General features: G+C 37.6%; 1 protein-coding gene and 1 long non-coding RNA gene across 3 annotated transcripts in view; both read left to right on the plus strand.

Moving 5' to 3' along the window:
* The first annotated feature begins 45 nt into the window (after nt 1–45).
* RRAS2 (RAS related 2) overlaps nt 46–22,923 on the plus strand; it is a 71,482-nt gene continuing 48,604 nt past the window's right edge. Inside the window, exon 1 of one of the 2 annotated variants that reach the window (XM_082341662.1) lies at nt 46–435. In XM_082341662.1, coding sequence (XP_082197788.1) covers nt 328–435 — 108 coding nt within the window. In that variant the 5' untranslated portion in view covers nt 46–327. The remainder of the gene's footprint in view (nt 436–22,923) is intronic. The other variant, XM_082341663.1, reaches the window with a different exon arrangement.
* Nucleotides 443–21,202, plus strand: LOC309605652. The gene is made up of 2 exons (XR_014231478.1): nt 443–13,759; nt 15,821–21,202. It is a non-coding gene; the product is annotated as an uncharacterized lncRNA (long non-coding RNA).

Consider the following 22,923-nt stretch of genomic DNA (forward strand, 5'->3'; position numbering starts at 1 on the left):
TCAGCCTGGCGGCCCGGCCCCCAGACGGCCATTTGTAGCTGCGCTGGAGGCTGTGTTCGGCAGGCGCTGCGAAGACGTGTGCAGGAGTGCGCCCCCCGGACGCTGCAGCCCCTCGCTGCTGCGGTCACCTCGCTTCTCCGCGCCTCGGCTGGGACCCGGCCAGCCCGGGCGCCGCGCTGCCGCCCGGACCGGCCCTCCAGCAGCTCCCGGCGCCCGGGACCCCCGCCCGGCCGCTCGCCCGCAGCCCGCCGGCCGCACAAGTCCCCGGAGCCGGGCCTAGGGCGGGCGGCGGCTCGGCGTGGCCGGGCTGGGCTCGGCGGCGTCCCCATGGCCGCGGCCGGCTGGCGGGACGGCTCCGGCCAAGAGAAGTACCGGCTCGTGGTGGTCGGTGGGGGCGGCGTGGGCAAGTCGGCGCTCACCATCCAGTTCATCCAGGTGCCTAGAGCGGGCCTTCCCCGGGGCGCCGGGGCGGCGGCGGGCGGGGGCTCGCGCTACCTGTGGCGGGGCGGCCGCGGGGACCCCGCCCCGGAGGTGCCGCGCGGGCCGGGGGTGGGCGGGAGGCGGGCGGGGGGCTCCGGCCGGCTCTGCCCTACTGCCCTGCGGTCGGGGCGCCCCGCTCCTGCCTGCTGGGCGCCCAGCTCGGCGTCCCGGGAGTCGGGCTTCTCAGGAATGTGTCCGGGAGGGCGGAGCTGGCGGGGTGGGAAGCGCAGATCCACCTTCTCGCTGCGGCCGGGGCCCGAGCCCTTCGGGAGAGGCAGCGCTGCCGCGCCGGGCTTCCTGCCCCGAGGCTGGGGCGCCGGGCGTAGGGCGTGGGGCTGGAGCCCCGCGCGCTGGGTTTCCAGCCGCCCCGGCCGCCTCCTGCACCGTGGGTGCAATCCCGGTGGCAACTTGGCCGCGGCTCCGCGTGATCTCTGGGCTTCTCCGCGCACGCCGAGCCGGAGCTGCCCGCTTCAAGCAGTGTTTCTCTTTGTGTGTGTTTGTGCTTTTCTTTTAAGTAATCTCTTAGGTAATACGTCCGGGTGGGAGTGTGTGATAATGCCCCAGGGAAATGGTGGCCTCGAGGAAGTTAAGAATGTTTTCCGATAGGGGTGAGACCATTTCCTAGGTATTCCTGGTGCCTTCCTGCCTCTCGCCGTGCCAAGGTGAAGTTTGGGGTGGGCCAGGCTGGGAGATGACCGACCGAGTCGTGCGTTCTGTGTCCGTTCCAACCACTCTCTCCCCCACCCCCAATCCTCTCTGGTAGCTGGAGGCGGAAAGTCGGGTTGTAAAGGAAAGGGCGGTGGAATTCTTGATTCTTAGGATTTGCTCTTGGTAGGAGGTTTGAGTGGTCGTTTTTGGGACTATTAAAAGAGAGAAGCCCAGATATCTCTCTGCTTTTGTCAACCTACAAGGTGTGGCATATGCTGGGAGAGAATGAAGGTATCGCGTTATAGCAGGTAACAAAGATACTCTCAGTATATCAAGAGTATGGTTAAGATGCTTTGGTGAAATATTTTTGTTTGACCCATTTGTTATCAGTTGGCATACTTGAATAGCGTATTTCGTTTCACTTAATGTTTACAGTGACATTAAAATACCGAGTACTGTAGCATAAATGTGATTGTTACCTTTCACATTGACTAAATGAGCAATAATTGCTGTTACACTGTTTCGAGTATTAAAAACTGCTGCTAAAACCTTTGTATCCAGGAAGAGATGTTTATGTAGTGAGCATTTACAGTATGCTCATTAGTGGGTTAAAAAAAAAATCACACTAAGAGGTGAGATGCGCAACTTGGCCTTTCAGTTTAGCTGCAGTTTAGCTGCAGAATCAGAGATGCCGTCATGTTGCTATTTCTCATAGGGCCAAGAGATACTTTAAGTAACTGATGGCAAAGCAAAACAATTTATAGCTAAGTCTTTCTTTGCGAACTGTAGTTAGGGGGAGGTGGGAGGTTGGTGAGGAGTGAGAGAATAATCCTGGGTTCCAGTATTAATAAATAGTGTTTAAAAAAAAATAGTGTTACCTAAAAGATTTAAACCACAAATATTTCTTTAGTGTTTTGGGGGGAGGGACCATCGAAATGTATTTGAATCTGTAAGTTAATTATTTAGTTAAGGTATTGGAACCTTTTTTTTTGGAAATAGTATTAGAAACCATTAAGATAACCGTAATTTCTGTCTGCTTAATGATTTTCTAGAATTCATTTGTTAAACACCTTTATGAATAGTGTTGTATCTAGGTACTCTAGATTTAAAAGAAGTGAAAGAGGCGTGTGTGCATGAGAGACGTGTATTTATACATAGAGAAAGAGTGTGAGCTTTGAGTCATACAGACTTGAGCGTTAGATCTTGCTGTGTTATTTATTTACTGGGCGAACATTGAGAAAATATTATTTAGCTTCTCTGAACCTCAGTTTTCAGTAAAATGGGTCTGATCGCACCGTCTTCATAATCCTTTAAATTATGGGAACATCCTTAGCATTGTGTCTAGTATGTAGTATGTGCTCCATTAATGATGGCTATTATAAGCTTATGTGTACACTTCTGTTAACACGTTTAAATGCAAAGGGAATTCAGAATCGAGGAAAAGTCAGTTTGGGAAGGATTGATAAAAGTACTGCGTAGACGTGATGGTGGGAAGAGAGGACATGTCTTACCTGAGTATGGGGGCTGGGGGAGTCATATGCTAGCTTGGAGAGAGGAAGCAGGCAAGGAGGGGAGTGGGATAGGCCCGTGACCTGGGGCCAGGGAAAGGGAAGAACATGGCCTCTGACTTTGAGGAGGCTTTCTGGAGAGGCGGGAGCCAGACCTGGATCGAGTCTCATCTCTACCACTTGCTGCCTGTGTAATCTTAGGTAAATTACTTAACCTCTCGGTACCTTAGTTTTTCCCATCTGTGAACTGGGGACATACAAAGTACCACATACGGTTGTGAAAATAAAATGAGTTAACATATGTTCAGGGCCTAGAACAGTGTCTGGTACATAGTAAGGCTACAAACATTATTATTATTGTTGTTACTATATTAATCTTAGCTTATGGAGCTAAGGTGACTATCATCTACACTTAATAGAGCTGCTATTTATTGTCTGACTCCTGGGAAATTAAAATTCATTCTGTTATGATTGTCTCGCAGTAGTAATTGGAAGGAGAGAAGACTGCAGAATGATAATAACCTTAATGAGTGGAAGCCAGTTCTCTCTGTAGGAGATCAGGATGGTACAAATTGGTTTTATTTATTTTGTAAGACTCCTGAGATACGACATTTTTTTACAGTGTTCAGTATGTATTTTTCTATTATGTAATCTTGAGTAGAAAAAATATAATGAACAAATTGGGGAGTGGAGAACTTGAAAAAACAACTTTGCCTTTAACCCTGACTTTCCTTAACCTTAAATTTACTTGTTGCCTTTTATGCATATGAAGAGCTACAAAATTAGGAAATCAAGACTATAATTACTTAACTGAGATGGCTTTTTCTCTTTAAAAATGAATGTAACACATCATAAAACATACATGATTAAAAATGTAGAATATTATTAAGAGTATATGTGTGTGCGTGACCTCCTTGTTTCCGTTCATAGTTTTTTGAAAGACGTCATAAGTTTTGTTGGTGAATACAACCCCTAAACGATGAGTGGATTCTATCGTTAGGAAATGATCTTAACGTTGTAGAAAGTGAAATGGAAAGAGCGTTGACTACCTGGGTTTTAGGTCTCCCTACTCAGGTGATGCTGGGGAATCTTTTAATTGTCTGTAATCTCTTCAGGGCTTAATTTCCTCCATAAAATGTTGGGTTTGGGTGAACAAATCTCTGCACCTTTGAAATTCTAGGTTCTTTCTTACTCAGTTAACAAACTAGGTATGTGTCTTAGGTCAGGTTTCTTAAGTTCTCTGAGCCTCAGTTTCCTGTATGAAAAGGGAGACTAATATTAGTACCTTTAGGGTTTCTGGAGTAAATAAAATAATTTATCCAAATCATTCAGCACAGTGCCATCTAAGAATAAGTAAAATAATAAATTTGCTGCTTTTACTTCTGTATCTTGTTCCTCCAAAACTAAATTTGTAATTTATTCATTTTTTCTTGACATATAATCTGATCTGTTTTAAGTCTTCAGCCCCTTTTCCCCTCAGCTTCATACTCCTCTCCTCACTTTTGTGTGATATTTAGGTAATGAATGTTGATCCTGTTTTGAGTTGGGGAAACTTTATCAGTTGAGCGTTGATTTTTGGAAATAATGGAGTAACCGTTGGGTTTTCTGGCAACTCTGAGAAAAGACCATACATGTTTTACAGAATTAAGGAGAGGAATTTCCCAGCCTCTGTTCTTCATTTAGCATCCTGACTTATTATTCAGCAGTTTGTCAGATTTTGAGCTATGTAGGGGGGTAGCTGATTTCTCAATTATTGAGTTTTAGTCAATCTTAACAACCTGTTAGCCTGGAGCTGACTCAGACATTGCTTTTTACCTAATTTGCGTTTTGGTGAATGTTTTTCCATTGCCTTTTCCTGGGGCAGAGATCCTAGAAGAGATTTCAAGGCACATGCATTTGTGTTAAAGTTAGTTGATCTTTGTGTGAAGTTTGTGAGTTTAGATTCCTGAATTTCTTCTTCTGTTGCTACATCTTGAACATGTGCCCTGCATTAGAAATCACTTAAAATAAATTTTATCTGTGAATTTGAAACTATACTGTAGACTTATTTTTAGTGTGCAAATTACTGTTTTATATTTTCAGAGTAATTTACAAATGAATTCTTAGCATTGAAAAATAAGGTATCCCCTGCTAGTGGTGGTACATACTAGAGATTTCCTAATTTTGGTAGGAGTTGAAATGGTTCTTGTAATGATTTTTTTTTTTTTCCTAATCTTTTGGGCGCACTGCGTGTCATATGGAATCTTAGTTCCCCGACCAGGGATTGAACCTGCACCCCCTGCGTTGGCAGGGCGGAGTCTTAACCACTGGACTACCAGGGAAGTCCCAAGGAGCTGAAGTGGTTCTGATGACTCAGACATTGTAATTCCTAGATACAAATGTTAGGCACTCAAGGAAGAACACTTTCTTTTAGAGGATGACTGCTTTTGTCAGAGGAGAAATTCTAACCTAGGGTTTCTTAAAACTCATTCTTCTTATTCGTTTCTAACCTTTGTGTGTGTGTGTGTGTCTGTCTGTCTGTCTTGGGATGGGGAGGTTGCAGGAGTTTAGTGGGGATACTTCTCTTGAGTAGATTAAGAATTCTGCTTTCCCTTGGTATAATACCATTTGAAGGCAAAGTGATGACAGGCAGCTACCTACTGGGATGGGATTTTTAATTCATCTGTATTGCTGAAATGTCAAGGGTCATTCCTAAACTTTGAAATGAAACTAGTCTGTTTAATTCAGTGAGGAAAGTAAATTGCTAACTTTAAGGTGGGGGAGGAGTGCAGAAAGAGACTTTCTTAAAGCTGTATTATTTTAAAATTTTTTAAAGATTCCTTTTTCAAATTAAAATTGATCTCATAAAATAGAAACAGATTTTGTGATGCTGCATGAACGTTTATTACTTTTTTTTCCCGCCTTTTGGTGAGGAAAAATAGAAGTGTCTTTAGGGTATTAGTTCCTTGCTGAAAAGTGATAATGAGTAAAAGACTCTGCTTGTAAACAATGTAGAGTTGTCATTGAATCTTCTTGAAAGGCCTTGATCTTGAATTACTTTGGGTAGAGCCATGAAGTCTGAGTTTGGGATTGAAACTTAGTTTAAAGTAATGTCCTTGGTAGCCATTTGATTTATTTCTATTTCACAAAGAAAAATGTCTTTCAGGCCTTTATGAAATAGACAAAGATTATATATATACATATATATATTTTTTAGTTTATTTACTTGTGGTTCTGAAAGAAGCAAAGAAATATAAGTTGACTAAATTTGTGCTACTGGAGCTATATTGGACTTGAGTTCCTTCTAAATTATATTTTAGATTTAGCATTTTATAAGAGCAATGTGATAAACCAGTTGTTTATTGGTTACATAACATTAAATCATAGTTTAATTAAAAATATTATAGTTACAGAATTGGTTGTTTATATATATTAGTAGTTTAATATTGCCAGCCAATTTATCTTGTCACCTCATATGATGATGTTTTTTCCTAGGAGAAAGAATTTATATACAAGTTAGTAAATGTTCAGTACTGAAAGTACAGATACACATGCCAACATGATATTTGATGTTGCTTTTTAAAAAAACTTTACCCAGTTTTCCCACATGCTACCATTTTACTGTATTTGTTTTATTCCTCCCCCCCATGTATACACAGTTTTTTCTGAATCATCTGAGTGTAAGTTGAAGACAATGCTGCCTTATTTTTAAATACTTCCATGTATATTTCCTAAACACAAGGGTACTTGCTTACATAAACATAGTGTATAACCAAAATCAGAAATTAATATTGATATATTACTAACGTAATATGCAGAACTTTTTCAGATTTTGCCAATTGTCCCACTAATGCCCTATATGGCAAAAGAAAATCTCAGATTATGCAGTGCACTTTGTTTCCATGTCTTCTTTAATTTGGAACAGTTCTTTAGTCTTTGTGTTTTATGACATTGACATCTTTGAGTACAAGTTAGTTATTTGTAGAGTTCCCTCAATTTGAGTTTGTTTCTTCATGGTTAGATTCATTTTGGGGGCAGGAATAGCACAGAAATGATGTGTTCTTCTCAGTGCATTATATCAGGAGACATAAAATGGATTTTGATTTGACTACATAGGTGCTTACCTTTTGACTCAGTAATGCCAATCTAGGAATTTTCCCTGAAAATGTACTTCCAACAGTATGAAAATACATGTGCATGAAGTCACAGCATTAGAAACAACCTACAGGAGAGAGAGAAGTTGAATAGAACATGGTACATTCACCCAGTGGAGCATTCTGCAGCTATAAAAAGAATAAGAACCATCTCTATGAACTGATGGGAAATGCATTCCAAGATAAATTGTTCAGTGAAGAATACAAAGTGCAAAAGTATCTACTGTATTAGTGATATACTACTTTTAGTGTAAGAAAGAAGAGGAAATGAGAAAATAGGACTATATTTACTCATTGGGGCAAAAACAGCACATGAATGGATGAATTTGAGATTAAAGAGATTATTGGTTAGCTATGGGGGTGGGTAGGGATAAGGAGAAAGCAATAGAGGGAATAGGGATAGTGACTCTGAGGATACTTTTCTGACTTGTGGAACCATGTTTAATGTTTCACATACTCAGTATATAAACAGCAAGCACCAATAAAATCAAAAGGTGGAATACAAACAAAACAAATGAACTGAACTTTATATCAGATGACTAACATAACCACACTGAAGGAGGGAGAGAAAAAAAACTAATGTAAGTAACTTTTGAACCCGGTATGTGGACTATGTCCTCAGGATAAAGACAAAAAGAATTCGAAATAAACACTGAACTCTGGTTAATAGGCTTTTTTTTTTTTCCCCCTCCTTCATCACAGAGGCATGGGTTTGCAATTCTGAAACAATTTTCTATACTAGGATTAAGTAAATTAGTAAATGTATTGTGGAAAATGGGAGCCAAGTTCCTCACTACTGGAGAAGGGAGTTATCATTTTGGAAAGGGTGAAGGCTAGGAAGAACTCCTGATGCTTGATTGGAATTGAGGGTACTGGCATAAACTCATGGTTTAAAAAGTATAAAGATAGATATAGAAGTAGGTGTATGTGGATACTCATAACACATCTATACATCTTTTTTCCAGCTCTGTCTGTTGAGAGTGCATAGAAACAGTGACACCCTATTAGCAGTGAGAACACCCAGTGCTGGATCTTGGTTTCTAAATACCATTCTTTACTAAAAGGAACCTTGGAGAAATGACTGATCCCCGGGCTGGGGCAAGGAAAAAATAGAAGATGAGCTTGGAGCATCTTATAGTGCCAGAAAGTAAAGAGCTGCTCAGAAAACAAAATGATGGTGGCATGTCAAAGAGACACAGCCAGCCTGGAAGAACTCCCACTGGCTAACTCTGGGACAGTATCATCATCAAAATAAATAATGATAGTAATTGATTATTGCCCATAAATAATGTAAGAATCTAAGAATCCATACAGATAAATAAATAAATGAAGGAGGAAGGGAAGTTCTTCCTTAATGTAGAATTCTGACTAATAAACGTAGAGGAAATGGTGGAATTAGAAAATCACCATTTGGCAGTCAAGCAACTGATTTAAGTAAGAATCATAAATGGATGTTAAAAGTAGTATGTAAAAGTTTGAGAGTAGCTGTATATTAACATAGTCTCAAAGTATCTGCCCATAAGGTATTGTTATCGAATTGGGAGTGCGTAGTCTTAACCACTGGACCACCAGGGAAGTCCCAAATATCCTTATTTAAAGCAACCAAAAGTGTGTGTGACTGCAGTGTTTTTAAGAGATTGTTTTTTGTCTTTTGCGTTTGATTTTGTTATTATAATTGTAATAGTAAATACACTCAGTGGTGTTAACCCCTTTCTCATTAGGAGCTGTTGCTTTTATTTGCCATTTCTTTCATTCTAACTGGTTTCAGTGCTTATAAGCAATCCTCATGAGCAGCTAGTTTTTACTTTGAATTGTTATTTAGAGAACACTTTTGAGTACTTTTTTAGTCTAAGATTAAAATTTTACTTTTGCATGATACATGATGACTTGGCTGAGTATAAAATTATTGGATCCCAAGACTTTTGTATTACAGCAGTTGGAGGTACTGCTTTATTTATCTTCCATGTCTTTGCCTTTATCTAACTGGCCTCAAGTTTCTATTCTGCAGGAATAACTAGTTTTCTATTTGTATGCTTGTAGCCTTCTCTTATCACTGGAAATGGAAACATTTATCAGGATATGACTAGAAGTTTTTCTCTGATCACCAGTTTTCTCTGAGAAATGATGAAACACTCTCAGGTCTGGGAAGGTTTTCTTCTTCATTTTTGAAGTCATTTTCCCAATTATCTTCTGAAATACCTATTTGTGCATTGATTCTTTGAAATCATTGTTCCATATTTTCTTAAGTTAATCAGTGAGAAGGCTAAGATAGTCTCCATTCAAGAATTAGTCAAATTTGCCTTCTGTATCACTGATGAAATTTTCTGGATGTCAGATCAAATTACTCTCTTAAACAGATTTAATGCCCTTGATATCTCAGTCTAATATTAATCAGTGGTGATGTTCTCTTGTCTTTTCTTAAGGCCACAAAACTGGTGTTTTCTAAAGCTTGGTACTGCTTAAGGAAACAACTCCAGCCAAGGAAGGGTTTTTTCTTGAGTGGCAGAATGTAGTTTTAAAATTTTTCCTCTTACGACGAGTTGATCTTAGCCATTCTTGGTGCTGGAAGTAAAGAATTGGCCGTCCCTCAGAATTCCTGCAGGACACTGAAATTCCAGTTGATCTTAGCCATTCTTGGTGCTGGAAATAAAGAACTGGCCGTCCCTCAGAATTCCTGCAGGACACTGAGATTCCCATTTTTTCTTTGATACTGATGGGCAAGTTGATACTAGGGAGCTTTGATATTTGGAGTATCAACAAATATGAAATTCTATGAAATCTGCTAAGACATTCAGTCAAATTTATGTTTTTTTTTTTTTTTTGGCTGAGAGGTATAATTTTGGAGAATTAGAGATGGTTAAAAGGGATAGTTTTCAAGTTTATTAATACTTCAAATCTAAGCTTTCTGAATTGAGGCAAGTAGAAGAGGCTAGGGAAGATAGTGGAGGGAGAGTGTGTATGTGAAGCTGTAAAATGCAGATCAAGGCAAAGATTTTTCTTGTTGTAGGTACAGGAATAGAAGGGCCTAGAATCAAAAGTTGGAGTCCTTTCTTTAGCGCGTGTGTGTGTGTGTGTGTGTGTGTGTGTGTGTGTGTGTGTAATCTGAAGTATGCTTATTTTATGCTGTATTTTACGATTTCATATATAAACTTTGTTGTGCTTTCTCCTTTCTTTAAAAAAATGGGATTGATTGCCATTTATTTCTCACAGTAGTGCTTTAAGTAACTTACCTGCTATAATTTATATTTTAAAGGTATTTGAAAGGTATTTGAAAGGATTTCTAGTAAGAGGTTTTCTAGAATGTTTCTTACATTACCATCATCAGAAAGTCTGTAGTATCCTTAGTGACTTTTGTAAAAGCATTGTAAAACTGATTTTGCATTATTACTTTTGATATGAAATCTTGTACTTTTTATTAATTCTTAGATAATTTTAATTTCAGTTTGGATATTCCCTTAATTTTTACATGATTTAAATTTGAGGAAGGATTGAGTGGCTCTCTTTGTAGATTTCTAGCTTTGTTGGGCTATGGTCAAAGAATGTGACCTGTAAATTCCCTGTTTTGGAACATTAAGAATTTTTAATGGCCAAACTTACCATTGATTTTTGTAAATACTCCAAGAACATGAGAGAAGAATGAGTATTTATTTGTAGCTTATAAGGTGCAAAGTTTTACATAAATCTGTTAAAATGGAATTTGTTGATTGTATTATTCAAATCTTCTGTATCCTTTTTTCTTGTATATTTTTAATCTGTGAAGCGCTGAAATTTTTATTAAATTTGTTTTAATTTTTTCCTTGCATTTCTAATTTTGCTTTGTTTTGATTTTGTATTACTTGGTATATAAAATGTTACGATGATTACATCTTTCTTATAATTAAATAGTACCAGTCTTGTGCAGAATTTTACTTTGAATTTCAACCTGTGATATTAATGTTGCCCTTTCTATTTTTTGTTTGTATGCATTTATTTCATTTATATTTTACTTTTTTTGGTGGTCATTTTATGGTAAGCTTTTGTAAATAATACATAATGTGATCTTTAAAAATCAAACCAGAGTCTTTGTCTTTTAGCAGTGGAATTCACCCCATTCACATTTATTGTATAATATTATGTATTTGTGAAATAATCTAGATAAATTTGCTTTGATCCTTTTTACTCTTTTTATATTTTATATTCTTTGCTTTTAACCTTTGTTTTTGCAGACTTAATTTTGTTTTTGTTGCTTTATTTCCCCTGCATTGAGAGTAAAAAAAATAGAGATTATTTTAAAAGTAGAGGTTGTGTCTGAGAAACTTATTCCTTGTGGTTGCCTTTGTCATAGTCATAAGTAGTCTGTGAAATTAAACACCACAGCTGCCATGTTTTTGTTTTTTAAAAAGATGTCCTAGACCTGGAAAAACTCATACTGCTTATCTGAGAACAGGCAGTTTGACGTAGTGTAAAGAATCCTTCTTGCGAGTCAAGATATTTCTCTAGATCTTGATTTAGCCACTATATGACTGTGGCTTTGGATAAGATAACCATTCTGTGTTTGATTCACTTTGGCATTATTTTAAACTCTAAACAGTAGAATGTTTACAAGTAAAACAAGTATTTTAATAGAGACTTTTTATAGGCTTGGAATTTTTGCCTGAATGTCTGCTCCTTGGTTATACTTGTTTGTACATTTTATTCTTCATATTTAGATTTTGAGTGTCATAGACCAGGAATACTTTTGTTACATAGAAGTAAGCATATAGCAAAATATTTATTAGTATTTATTAATTGCTAGTATTGGGTCTTGAACAGGGCATAATAAATAATTGGAAAAAAGAGGTCTTAGGAAACATGAGTTGTATCTATTATGGTTCCATAGCTGCTGGTCACTGAAGAGGATGTAGAACTAAACTGTTTTTGATTTTGGATTTCAGAGTTTCTCTGTAATTAAAAAATTGTTTATATGTGACATATGCACATTTGAATCTTGAGTTTTAGAAGTTTTAGCAGTTGATCCACAGCATTCAGTTTTATTCAAAATAATCTTTGGAGAAGATTGTCCTATTTTAATTTCTGGAAATTCTGACTCAGGAAATGTAAAACAGCTTGAGAGTAAGGTCTTAAAGATTTATTACTTTTGTCTTGTTTCCTGGTGGGTTTTCTCTTAATGCCTTGGTTAAATGATGACATGTGGTTGAGATTACAACAGTCAGCAATTTGTTAGCTGAAAGGAAAAGAACAGTAAGCAAGTAGTTGAGTCAAACTGCAAAGGAAGATTTGTGATAGATATAACATTTAAGTTTCAAAAATCTTGTGGAAAAGATATGTAAATATTAAATTTGTAATTTTGTCTCTTTTGCCTCTGAAATTAAGATGTATCAATTAAATAAGGTAGGGAAATTCACCTTATGTGTGTATATGCATGTGCACAAGTGTGCACAGGTGTGTATCTTACTTAAACTGAGAAAGGAGTGAATTTAGGTTAGAGAAAGGGTCATTGTTTTTGGAATCAAAAAATGGAGATAAAATATAAAACAAAGGTGTAGGTCTGTGATAATTTAATGACTTGCAGAAGTTTAAATGAATAATAATAGTAGCTTAATTGAGTACTACATGAATTTATTATTTTCGGATATTGCCATGGTCCATGCCAACAAGCTGGTTTGAATTAGCTTCTTTTTGTTAAGTTACTTAATGTTAAAAATTTCTTATAACCATTGCAGTTATGGTAAACATAAGTCAAAAGTGCAAAGTTGAAAGTTAAGAATGGAGTAGAAATTGGTGAGCTTGCATGTTAGTAATTCATACTTCATCAAATGTTGGGTTTTGGTATTATTTCCTTACCATCATGAAGTCTGATAGGTTCTATGGTCATAATTTTAGCAGGTGGTAAAATAGTATGGAAAACGTTGTCTTCTGTTACAGTGTGATTCTCAATTTTTAATTTTACATTTTAGAGACACAGACATGTTTTGTTTATTTTTTTTCCTTCCTCAAATTGCAAATTACGTATTTAGATTTCTTTATAGCAGATAGTTTCAGGAAGGAGCCATTGGCTGAGCTGATTAGTCAAATGAAGTTGTCTGACATGGGTTACTTTAGTTTGTGGTTTTAGATGAGAACAGTACATGGTGCACAGCTGTTGCTCCAGCAGCTTTGTTCCAGCTGTCTTACTGGCCTGTCACAAAATACCCCACATTCCTTTTATTTTAAATGGAACCCCTTGTAATATTCTATACTTTATTACTTAAAATGGATCCTGCCAATTACTTTAATGACTTTTCTTCACTTTTATGCCTATCAATAGCTATTTATTTAGAATGATGCTAAAATGGATTATGAGTAACAGATTTAAACTTTGTCACCTTTGTAATTTTTTGTTGTGATTTAAAGTTGGATATGCAAAATATTTATACAAGTTGTGTTAAACATTGAAAAAGGCACCAAACTTAAATAATGTCCCCAAATAAGTAGTTGCATCTGGATGATGAGACTGGCATCTTCTAATTTCTGTTTTTAACCTTGTGTTTGTGTTAATAAGCTTCAATAGAATTATAAGATGAAAAGCCGTGATTTTGTGTTTATAAAGTTTGTACAGAACCTATATAGGTAGACTTCAGTTTATGTTTTTTTGAGCAGGTGGTTGTACTTCAATTCATTTTACTATCTTACACAGTAACTGAATTATAATACTAAGGGCTTCAAGTTTTGTTTTGTTTTTTAATGAGGAACAAGGACCTAATGAAGAAGTTTGAATCAGTAATGACTAATATATATTGAACATTCTCTCTGTTAGATACCATGCTAAAAGCTTTACAAACATTGTCTTAATCTTTACAATTTATTGTTTCTTTTTTGCAGACATAGAAACTGAGGCTCAGAAGTTAAATAAATTGCTCAAGATCCCACGATAATGACTGAGATGGGACTTGAAACCATATTTTCTTGATTACAGAGCACCTAAGGGGACTATGCTCTATTACATTGCCCAAATAAAACACGTTTTATTAAGTGAGTTACCTTAGTAATGAAGTCTTTGCTGAAGTTTTTCTTTGATTAGGTTCATGAAGCACTTTCCATTTAGTTGAAATTAGGAAACCTGGGATTGAATAGGCAGTGAAGGGTTGTTTACAGTATCTCTTTGCCTCCCTCTCTGCTCCCTCCTTCCTGTCTGTGATCAGTCTCCTGTTACTCCTGCATGTGCTGTTTTGGCTACTGCTCTCCCCTGACCTGGCAACCCCCAGACACCTGCCCCACACCTATTTGAAATTCCTGCTCTCACTTAGTGCATTATGACTGGAGAAACACAGTCTGATCACACTTAGTCAGAATCTGTGTGAAGTATACATCCATGACTCTTGCTGTATCCTTTACCAAGTAGGCCCTTTTAATCTAATTCTTAGTCATCCTTCTAGATGTGACTCAGGGTTCATCTGAGCCTTTCCTGAGGGAATATCCAGATTGGATGAGGTGCCCCTCCCATGTGCTTTCATAGTATGCTGTGCATTTTTTCCCTGAACCTTTTCAGAGTAAGTTGTGTAAGTAATGCCCCGTTAGTGTTTGTTTCCTGAAGAACAAAAAGAGAGTCTTTTATGTAACCTTTGTACAGTTATCAAAATCAGGATATTAAAATACTATTATCTAACTTACATTATTCAAACTTCGCCAACTGTTACAATAATGTCCTTTATAACGAAAGAAAAAAAATGTTTTTTGCCCAGGATCCAATCCAGGATTGCATGTTGTGCTTATTTTTCATGTCTTTTAGTCTTAAAAGTTATCTGTAAATTATCCCACAATTTGGGTTGTCTTGTGTTTTCTTATCATTAGAATCAAATTGTGTAGTTTTGGCATAAATATCACAAAAGAAAAGTCTTTCTCCAGTACATCATATTTAGGAGGAAACATTTCTCCATAACCTTTGATGTGAAATCTGATCCCTTAGTTAATTGCTGAAAAATTGCTACTGTTCCCTTTGTAATTAACATCTTATGGGTAGAGATCCTGAGGCCAGGTTAATAACTAGTTATTTTTGAGCTTTTGGGGTTGTGTCTCTTACTCTTTCTTGAATGCCCTCCTTTCTCCCTTCCTCGTTTCCTTCTTCATTTCTTTTTTTTTTTTGTTTTCTTATTTAAACTTGCTATCTCCAATTTGTGTTTTGTGACAAGAGTTTTTTTTTTTAATGCCCTCAAAGAACGCTTGTGTCATACTCATATTTTCTTTAGGGGCAAAAGCCCCCAGTTAGTACATTTTCTTTATTCTTTAGAAGGATGTACACTTTCTTGGCCTTGATTTTTTTCGTCTGTAAAATGAAGTGGCTGAAACAGATTATATCTAAGATCCTTTCAGATTCTAAAGCACATGAGTTTATGAGTTTTAAAAAATTAGATTGTTACATCCTGTTTGACCTTTTCCACCCTAAGTTTTCTAAAAAATTGTTTTCCTACTTCTTTCTGTATAATATATAAATGTCTCATTGCTTTGGATTGTAATCGACCTATTCCTACTTTGGGGCCATGATATTCTTCACACCTAGATAATGTCTCTTGCCAGACTGAAAGACAAAGTGGTATTCTTCTTTTTTTGGTGGGGTGAGGGTGGGAGTGGGGGACGCATTCCCATAACAGTCAATAAATAAATCTGTCATTCCTTGGAGTTTTCTAAATTACTTAAAACAAAAGAGAAGAGAAGAAAAAACCAATTCGGTACAGTAGTGTTTATTACCTTTAAAAACATGATTTATGTATAATTCCTTTTGGAGGGTTTTACAGAGTTTCTAATCATTATATCATGATTTCTAAAGAAGTGAGAATCTTGATTCATTGTGGAATTTAGAACAAATTATTTAGTTGTAGAAGTTACTGGGCTATAAACAGACTGAAAGAATCGAGCGTTATTTCAACGTTGTTAGTAATTTTAAGTTCTGTAGTAAAAGTATTAGGTTATTTAGTGAATTATTAAAAATTAATTGGCCACATTTTAACTTTTAAAAATAATTCTTCCTTAAGAGTTTTGTCATAACTAGCATTTACCTTTTGTGATGTTTTACATTTATGCAATATTTGTTTTCAGAGGACTTTTACGTGCATGATTTCCTTTTATACCAGCACCAACCCTTTACGATTGGAAGGCGGCATGATGTTGTCATGGTCATCATTATTTCCATTCTGTAGTTGAGGAAATGGAGGCTTGGGAAGAAGTGATTTTCTCAAGTTCCTATAGTAGGTAAACAGTGAAGCTGGGATTTAAGTTGGTTTTCCTGACTCCTAAAATACAGTGGTCGTTCTACAGAACTAGGAATGTTAAGTTGGAACAAAAATGCCAACACTTTCTAGAGGGGAACTGAAAAGAGTGATACATACTCATTTAATGAATGGAATTCTGTTACGTGACTGTTAACCAATATGAATCTCGGAGGAGCACTGAATAGCGGAGGGGTGGAGAGAGGGAAGAGTAAGTGAGGTTTCATCAGAGGCACACTTGATGACTTGATATTTCTGCTAAAACTGCTGATGATGGCACCGATGAAAGCTAGCGTGGGGCCCAAGCTGTATAATGGCATCCTTTCTCTAACGTGTAGCTTCACAAGACTGAGGTATCTGTTTTACGAGTATCACTGTTGTTTAAATGCGTGAAAATGGCAAACACCAGGTTTAGGTATTTATTACCTGCTAGGGTAGGGAAGGAGAGGAGAGGGGAATATGATTGTGGAGGGACATATAAGGGTCTACAGTCATATTGCTAATGTTTTATTTCCTAAGTTGGGAGGTAGGTATAAATAGTCTTAATATTTTTTCTTCATAACATTTTCTGAGATATTTTATAGTTAATTAAGAACAAGAATGTGCTCTAAATTGACTTAACTATGTAGTCAAATGGAAACTTTGAGCCTTTCATTTGGTGTTCAAGGTATCATGACTTGGTTGACAAGACACAAGTGTGTTCTTTAGGGGTTTTCCTTCAGGGTGGGAAACTATTTTCTTCCCTGTCTATTCAAACAACAAATAAGACTTTGAGTGCGATTCTAATTACGTTAAAAAGTTGATAATTGAGTTTGTGAGTAAAACATTTGTATGAATGTGTGTGTATAAGTGTATTTGTTGTGATTTGCTTTTAAAACTACTATACCCAGTTTTTGAAGATTTCTCCAAAGCACAGTATCTGATTTCATCATGGTGGTTACAGGAACTGATGATTCATTTTGCCTTAAATTTCCTGTATGAAGAACTGATACCTTTACCTTTTCCCAGAATAAAATTCTTAAGACTATTAGTAGATATAAAAAATGAATGCTCACATAATGTGGTTTTAGGTAGGTGTGAGTAAGGATTAAAAGAAAATCTAGAGTATTATATACTAGACCTGTGCTGTGTGCTATACTGTTAAACATTTTTGCTTATGAAATTCACTCATTTATAAAATGGGTAATTCCTGGACTATTTTCATCAAAAATTGATAATTTTGGGGGGTAGGATTATCTGTTTATTTAAAAATATGCTACCCGTTTGATGGCCTTGTGAATGAAAAGGAATCATATTTCCAAGTTTGGTTGATTATAGGATTAGAAAAAATGCTGTTGGTGGTTGTTCATATGAAAGCTTTTTATTTGCCTTTATTTGGGTACTTCTGCATTTTGGAGAGGTAAGATGGGAGAGAAAAGGAATTCTGTGTTCTTCAGTGTGAAAGTATGTACGGTTAGATGTTGCTAATTCCCTCAATAAAGAAATGGATTGAAAATGTGATTAAAGGGCATCTTTAGATTTAAAGATTATAATGTGTGCTTAAGAGGAAGTGGGTGGGGTAGAGTAGGTAAGAGGTAGAAGGTTGGGGAAGGTGGAGTAAATGCTCTTGTTCTTGAGTTTAGAGGTTTGAATGATCTCCTTTTGGGGCGATTACCTACAGATTAACTCATGATGTAAGTTGCAGGGGTCTCTTGGTGATTTTGGATGGATTCTGAATGTCATGGAAGGACTGGACTCTTGTGGTATTGATTTTTGGAAACTTGAAAAAGTGTTTTGCTTCTAGCATGGTTTAATTTTATAGGTTTTCTTCTTCTGGTGTCTTCTCATAAGGAGAGCCATTCTTCCCATTCCAGTGGCAAGTGGAAGCTGTGGTCCATTAAGACTTTTGTAATAGACAGAATTTGGAAAATGTTCTACATGCGGGGGTTCTTTGACCTTTCTTTGGTACAAAGGACTCTTTTGGGATTCTGGTGAAGCCTCTGGACTGCTCAGAATACTGTTTTTTAAAATGTATACCACATAGGTTTATAAAAGAAACCAATTACATTTAAATACAGTTATCAAAATATTAAAAACAGAAGTCTTTTTTAACACATGTTGAGTATAAATGCTATTCTGATTTATCTGCAATAGCTGTTATATGAAATATCTGTGATTTCTATTGGTGACAGTCACAGGTACTGCTACAGTGGTTTATTGAAGGAAATGCTAAATTTCTGGTTAGAGGTTAGTGAAAAAAATTTTTCTCCATCCACGTTTTTGAAGTTTTAATCCCAAGAAACTCTCTTTAATGCAGAATGAATGAATAAATAAATGCAGTAAGGATTTGGAACCAGATGACTGTTGGATTGAGTCTCATTCACCACTTACTAGTATCTGCATACTTTCTCAACTCTGAGCCTTTATATCCTCATCAATATGATGGAGATGGTAATAGTACTTGTGGGAACACCTACAAAAGTAAAATCCTACAAGTACTGTTACCATTTCCATCTACCATCACAGTCGACTGGTATTGTCATTCTACCTGTTTGAGTGAAGTATAAAAACCTTACCTCCCTTTATGACCCTTTATTCTCCCCTGTTTATAATATACTTTTTAAAAAAATTTCTTACACATACATATAGAACTGCATCAGACCATATTATAATTTTTGCTTCAACTTTCAGGAATACTTTAGAAAACTCAAGAGAAGGAAAACCTGTTGCATTTATCCATATTTTTGCTAACTGTTCTTCCTTCCTGAGGTTCCTTCTTTTATTGTTTCTTTTCTGTTTAGAGAACTTCTTTAGTCATCCTTTAAGAGTAAGTCTGCTGGTGACAGATTCTTTTATACTTACTTTATCTTTTTTCCATAAGACAGTATTTTTTCTGGGTGTGGGATTCTGGATTGATAATTCAGCGCTTGAAAAATTGTGCCACTCTGGTCTTCATGTTTTCTGATGAGATATCTGCTGTCATTCTGTTTTTCCCCTATAGATAGGTGTTTTTCTCTGACGGCCTTCAAGATTTTGTCTTTGTTTTTAGTTTTTAGAAGTTTAGTTATGATGTGTCTTGGTGTGGATTTCTTCAGGTTTTTTACCTTTTTAGGGTTTGCTCATCTTCCTGAATGTATAGCTTTATGTCTTGCCAAATTTGGGAATTTTCCAGCTGTTATTTCTTCAAGTACTTTTTAAGCCCTACTCTTTTTGTCCTCTCCTTCTTGTATGCTGATAATATGAATGTTTAATCTTTTGTTACAGTCTCACAGGACCTTGAGGCATCATTCACTTTTTTTTTTTTTTTTTTTTTTTTTTGCAGCCTATTTCGCTCTGTTTTTCAGATTAGGTAGCTTCTATTTACTGTCTTTCAGTCCATTGATTATTTCTGTTCTTCCATTCTGGTTATTTTGGTTATTTTATTTTTCAGTTTTAAGTTCCCATTTGGTCCTTTATAACATATTTGTTTGCTGACTCTTTTGACTTCTTTGCTGAGACTTCGTTTTTTTTTCCCATTTATTTCAAGCGTGCTTGTAATTGTTGAAACATTTTTGTCCAGACTGCTTTAATGTCTTTGTCAGATGATTTTAACATCTCTGTCATCTTGATGTGGGTGTCTGTTGATTGCACTTTTATCATTCAGTTTGAGATCTTCCTGGTTCTTGGATTTTCTTTCTTTTTTTTTTTTTTTAAACTTTGGGTTTGTTTATTGATTGATTGATTGATTGCTGTGTTGGGTCTTCGTTTCTGTGCGAGGGCTTTCTCCAGTTGCGGCAAGCGGGGGCCACTCTTCATCGCGGTGCGCGGGCCTCTCACTATCGCGGCCTCTATTGTTGCAGAGCACAGGCTCCAGACGCGCAGGCTCAGCAATTGTGGCTCACGGGCCTAGTTGCTCCGCGGCATGTGGGATCTTCCCAGACCAGGGCTCGAACCCGTGTCCCCTGCATTGGCAGGCAGACTCTCAACCACTGCGCCACCAGGGAAGCCCATTTTTTTAAAAAAAAATATTTATTTATTTATTTATTTGGCAGTGTTGGGTCTTAGTTGCCGTGTGCGGGATCTTTAGTTGCAGCATGTGGGATCTTTAGTTGCAGCATGCATGCGGGATCTAGTTCCCTGACCAGGGATCAAACCCAGGCCCCCTGCATTGGGAGTGCAGAGTCTTAACCCCTGGACCACCAGGGAAGTCCCGGTTCTTGGATTTTCTGTTGAAACAAGAACACATTTTGTTCTGAGGCTTTGGATCTTACTCAAACCATCTGTGTTAGCTGACTCTTTGATGTTGCTCTGGCAGAAGGAAGGTGGAGGTGCTGCCTTATTACTGCCAGGTGGAGGTAGACATTCCAGATGCCTCACCAAGGTTCCACTGAAAGCTGAGGTGAGGGGAGACGCTCCTTATTACTGCTGGGTGGGGGTGGAAGTCCAGACTCCCCTCATGTTCTTCAGTGATGCTCTTGGGTGAGAGAGGTTCGTTATTGGTCAGTGGGGATGAAAGTCCTGGCTTCCTACTTGGCCTTCTCTGACACTATCCAGTGGGGTATTGGGGTGCCTCTTTTTTTTGTTGTTGTTGTTGTTGTTGTTTTTTTAATTTATTTTTGGCTGTGTTGGGTCTTCGTTGCTGTGCATGGGCTTTCTCTAGCTGTGGCAAGTGGGGGCCACTCTTCATCACGGTGCGCGGGCCTCCCACCATCGTGGCCTCTCCCGTTGCGGAGCACAGGCTCCAGACGCGCAGGCTCAGCAGTTGTGGCTCACGGGCCCAGCCGCTCCGCGGCATGTGGGATCCTCCCAGACCAGGGCTCGAACCCGTGTCCCCCGCATTGGCAGGCAGACTCTCAACCACTGCGCCACCAGGGAAGCCCTTGGGGTGCCTCTTTATGGCCTTGAGAGTGTGGAGTTAATTTCAGGCATCTCACGGTTGCATATTTTTAAAAAATTGGCTGATGATACAAACAATTCCTATGTTTCAGAAGAAAAATGGCAACAGGTGAGCAACAGACAATTAATAAACAAAGTATAATAAATGTTCTAAATTGTCACCCCTTACTGAGTAGCAAAAAAAAGCCATTTTAAGAAACGAAATTGAGTTATTTGTAGTGAGGTGGATGGACCTAGAGTCTGCCATACAGAGTGAAGTAAGTCAGAAAGAGAAAAACAAATACCATATGCTAACACATACATATGAAATCTAAAAAAAAAAAGGTTCTGAAGAACCTAGGGGCAGGACAGGAATAAAGACGCAGACATAGAGAATGGACTTGAGGACACGGGGGTAGGGGGAAGGGTAAGCTGGGACGAAGTGAGAGAGTGGCATGGACTTATATATACTACCAAATGTAAAATAGATAGCTAGTGGGAGGCAGCCGCATAGCACAGGGAGATCAGCTTGGTGCTTTGTGACCACCTAGAGGGGTGGGATAGGGAGGATGGGAGGGAGACGTTATAGGGAGGAGATATGGGAATGTATGTATATCTATAGCTGATTCACTTTGTTACACAGCAGAAACTAACACACCATTGTAAAGCAATTACACTCCAATAAAGATGTTAAAAAATAATAATAAAATTAAAAAATAAAAACCTAGTTAACTTTTTTTCTTAAAAGCCATTTTAATATTATCAATTGACAAAGATTAATAAAAGGTTATCTGTTGTAGGTTAAAGATATAAGGATATGGGTACTCTCACATTGATATTGAAATTGTAAATCAACCATCTGAATTAGTCTTAAATGTCATAGATTTTGACCTAGTAGTTAATTTTCAAGGCATTTTTCCTGATGAAGTAATTTGCTATAAGGTGCAAAGATTTATATACAAAGTTTTGAGACAGTGTTACTTATAATAACAAGATTTTGGAAATAGCCTATATCAGGGGTCCCAAACACCCGGGCCGCGGACCGGTACCAGTCCGTGGCCTGTTAGGAACCAGGCCGCACAGCACGAGGTGAGTGGCGGGCAAGTGAGCACAGCTTCATCTGCTGCTCCCCATCGCTCACATTACCGCCTGAACCATCTGCCCCCACCACTGCCCCCGGAAAAATTGTCTTCCATGAAACCAATCCCTGGTGCCAAAAAGGTTGAGGATCGCTGGCCTATATGATCAGTAATAAAGATGGATTAAATAATTGTCCATGTCATTAAAATTAATTTTTAAGAGAATATTTGGCAAGGAGGAAATACTCATTAAGTAGGAGGTAAAAGCAGAGTATAAAACTGGACATACAGTACAATAGATTTAATTATATTTTGTTTTGTTTTTGGCATTGTGGCTAGGGACCTGGTATTTTTAGACATTAGAGACGATATTTTTCTTTAGTGCAGGGACAGATCCAAATGTTGAGGGGCCTGAAGCTTATGTGGTTTTGGGGACCCTCTTTAAGAAAGAATACAGAATTATGTACACAGATGAATATTTGTTTAGAATGAGAAAAGAGGCATTTGTGTAAATGAAGGGCCTCAAAACCCAACCTTCATTTTGTGGTGAATCTGCCTCTGCTCTAAAGTATAAAATTTGGTATATGTACACTGAAACTTCATTAATTTTATTCATATCTTTTGTGTTCTATATTTTTGATTACATGCTGTAGATAATGTTTTCCTAAACTTCCCATGTTTCTAATAGTTTTTGCATTGACTTATACTTTTTGTGTAAATAATTTTGTTTCCATTAGTGCATAAAGACATTATAAAATCTCATTATAGCTCTTGCCAAATAAATTTTACCATGTTTGATAATGATGTTTTCATCCTTGTTTTCCTCATTTGACTAAATTTGATACATTTTTTTGCTCACCCTTTTATTGTTAACTTTCTGTTTTTTTGAGCACTATATTGTTCAGTTTTATTTAAAAAGAACTCCTGTTGAGCCTCTTCTTTTTTAAGGAAGCCTCTTAATTTTATTACGATTATTTTGGTCTCAGTTTGGCCTCTTTGTATTTTCCCTTCTTACTTCTGT

Source organism: Balaenoptera borealis (genome assembly GCF_965194805.1).
Source record: "Balaenoptera borealis genome assembly, chromosome: 11".
Classification (NCBI taxonomy): Eukaryota; Metazoa; Chordata; class Mammalia; order Artiodactyla; family Balaenopteridae; genus Balaenoptera; species Balaenoptera borealis.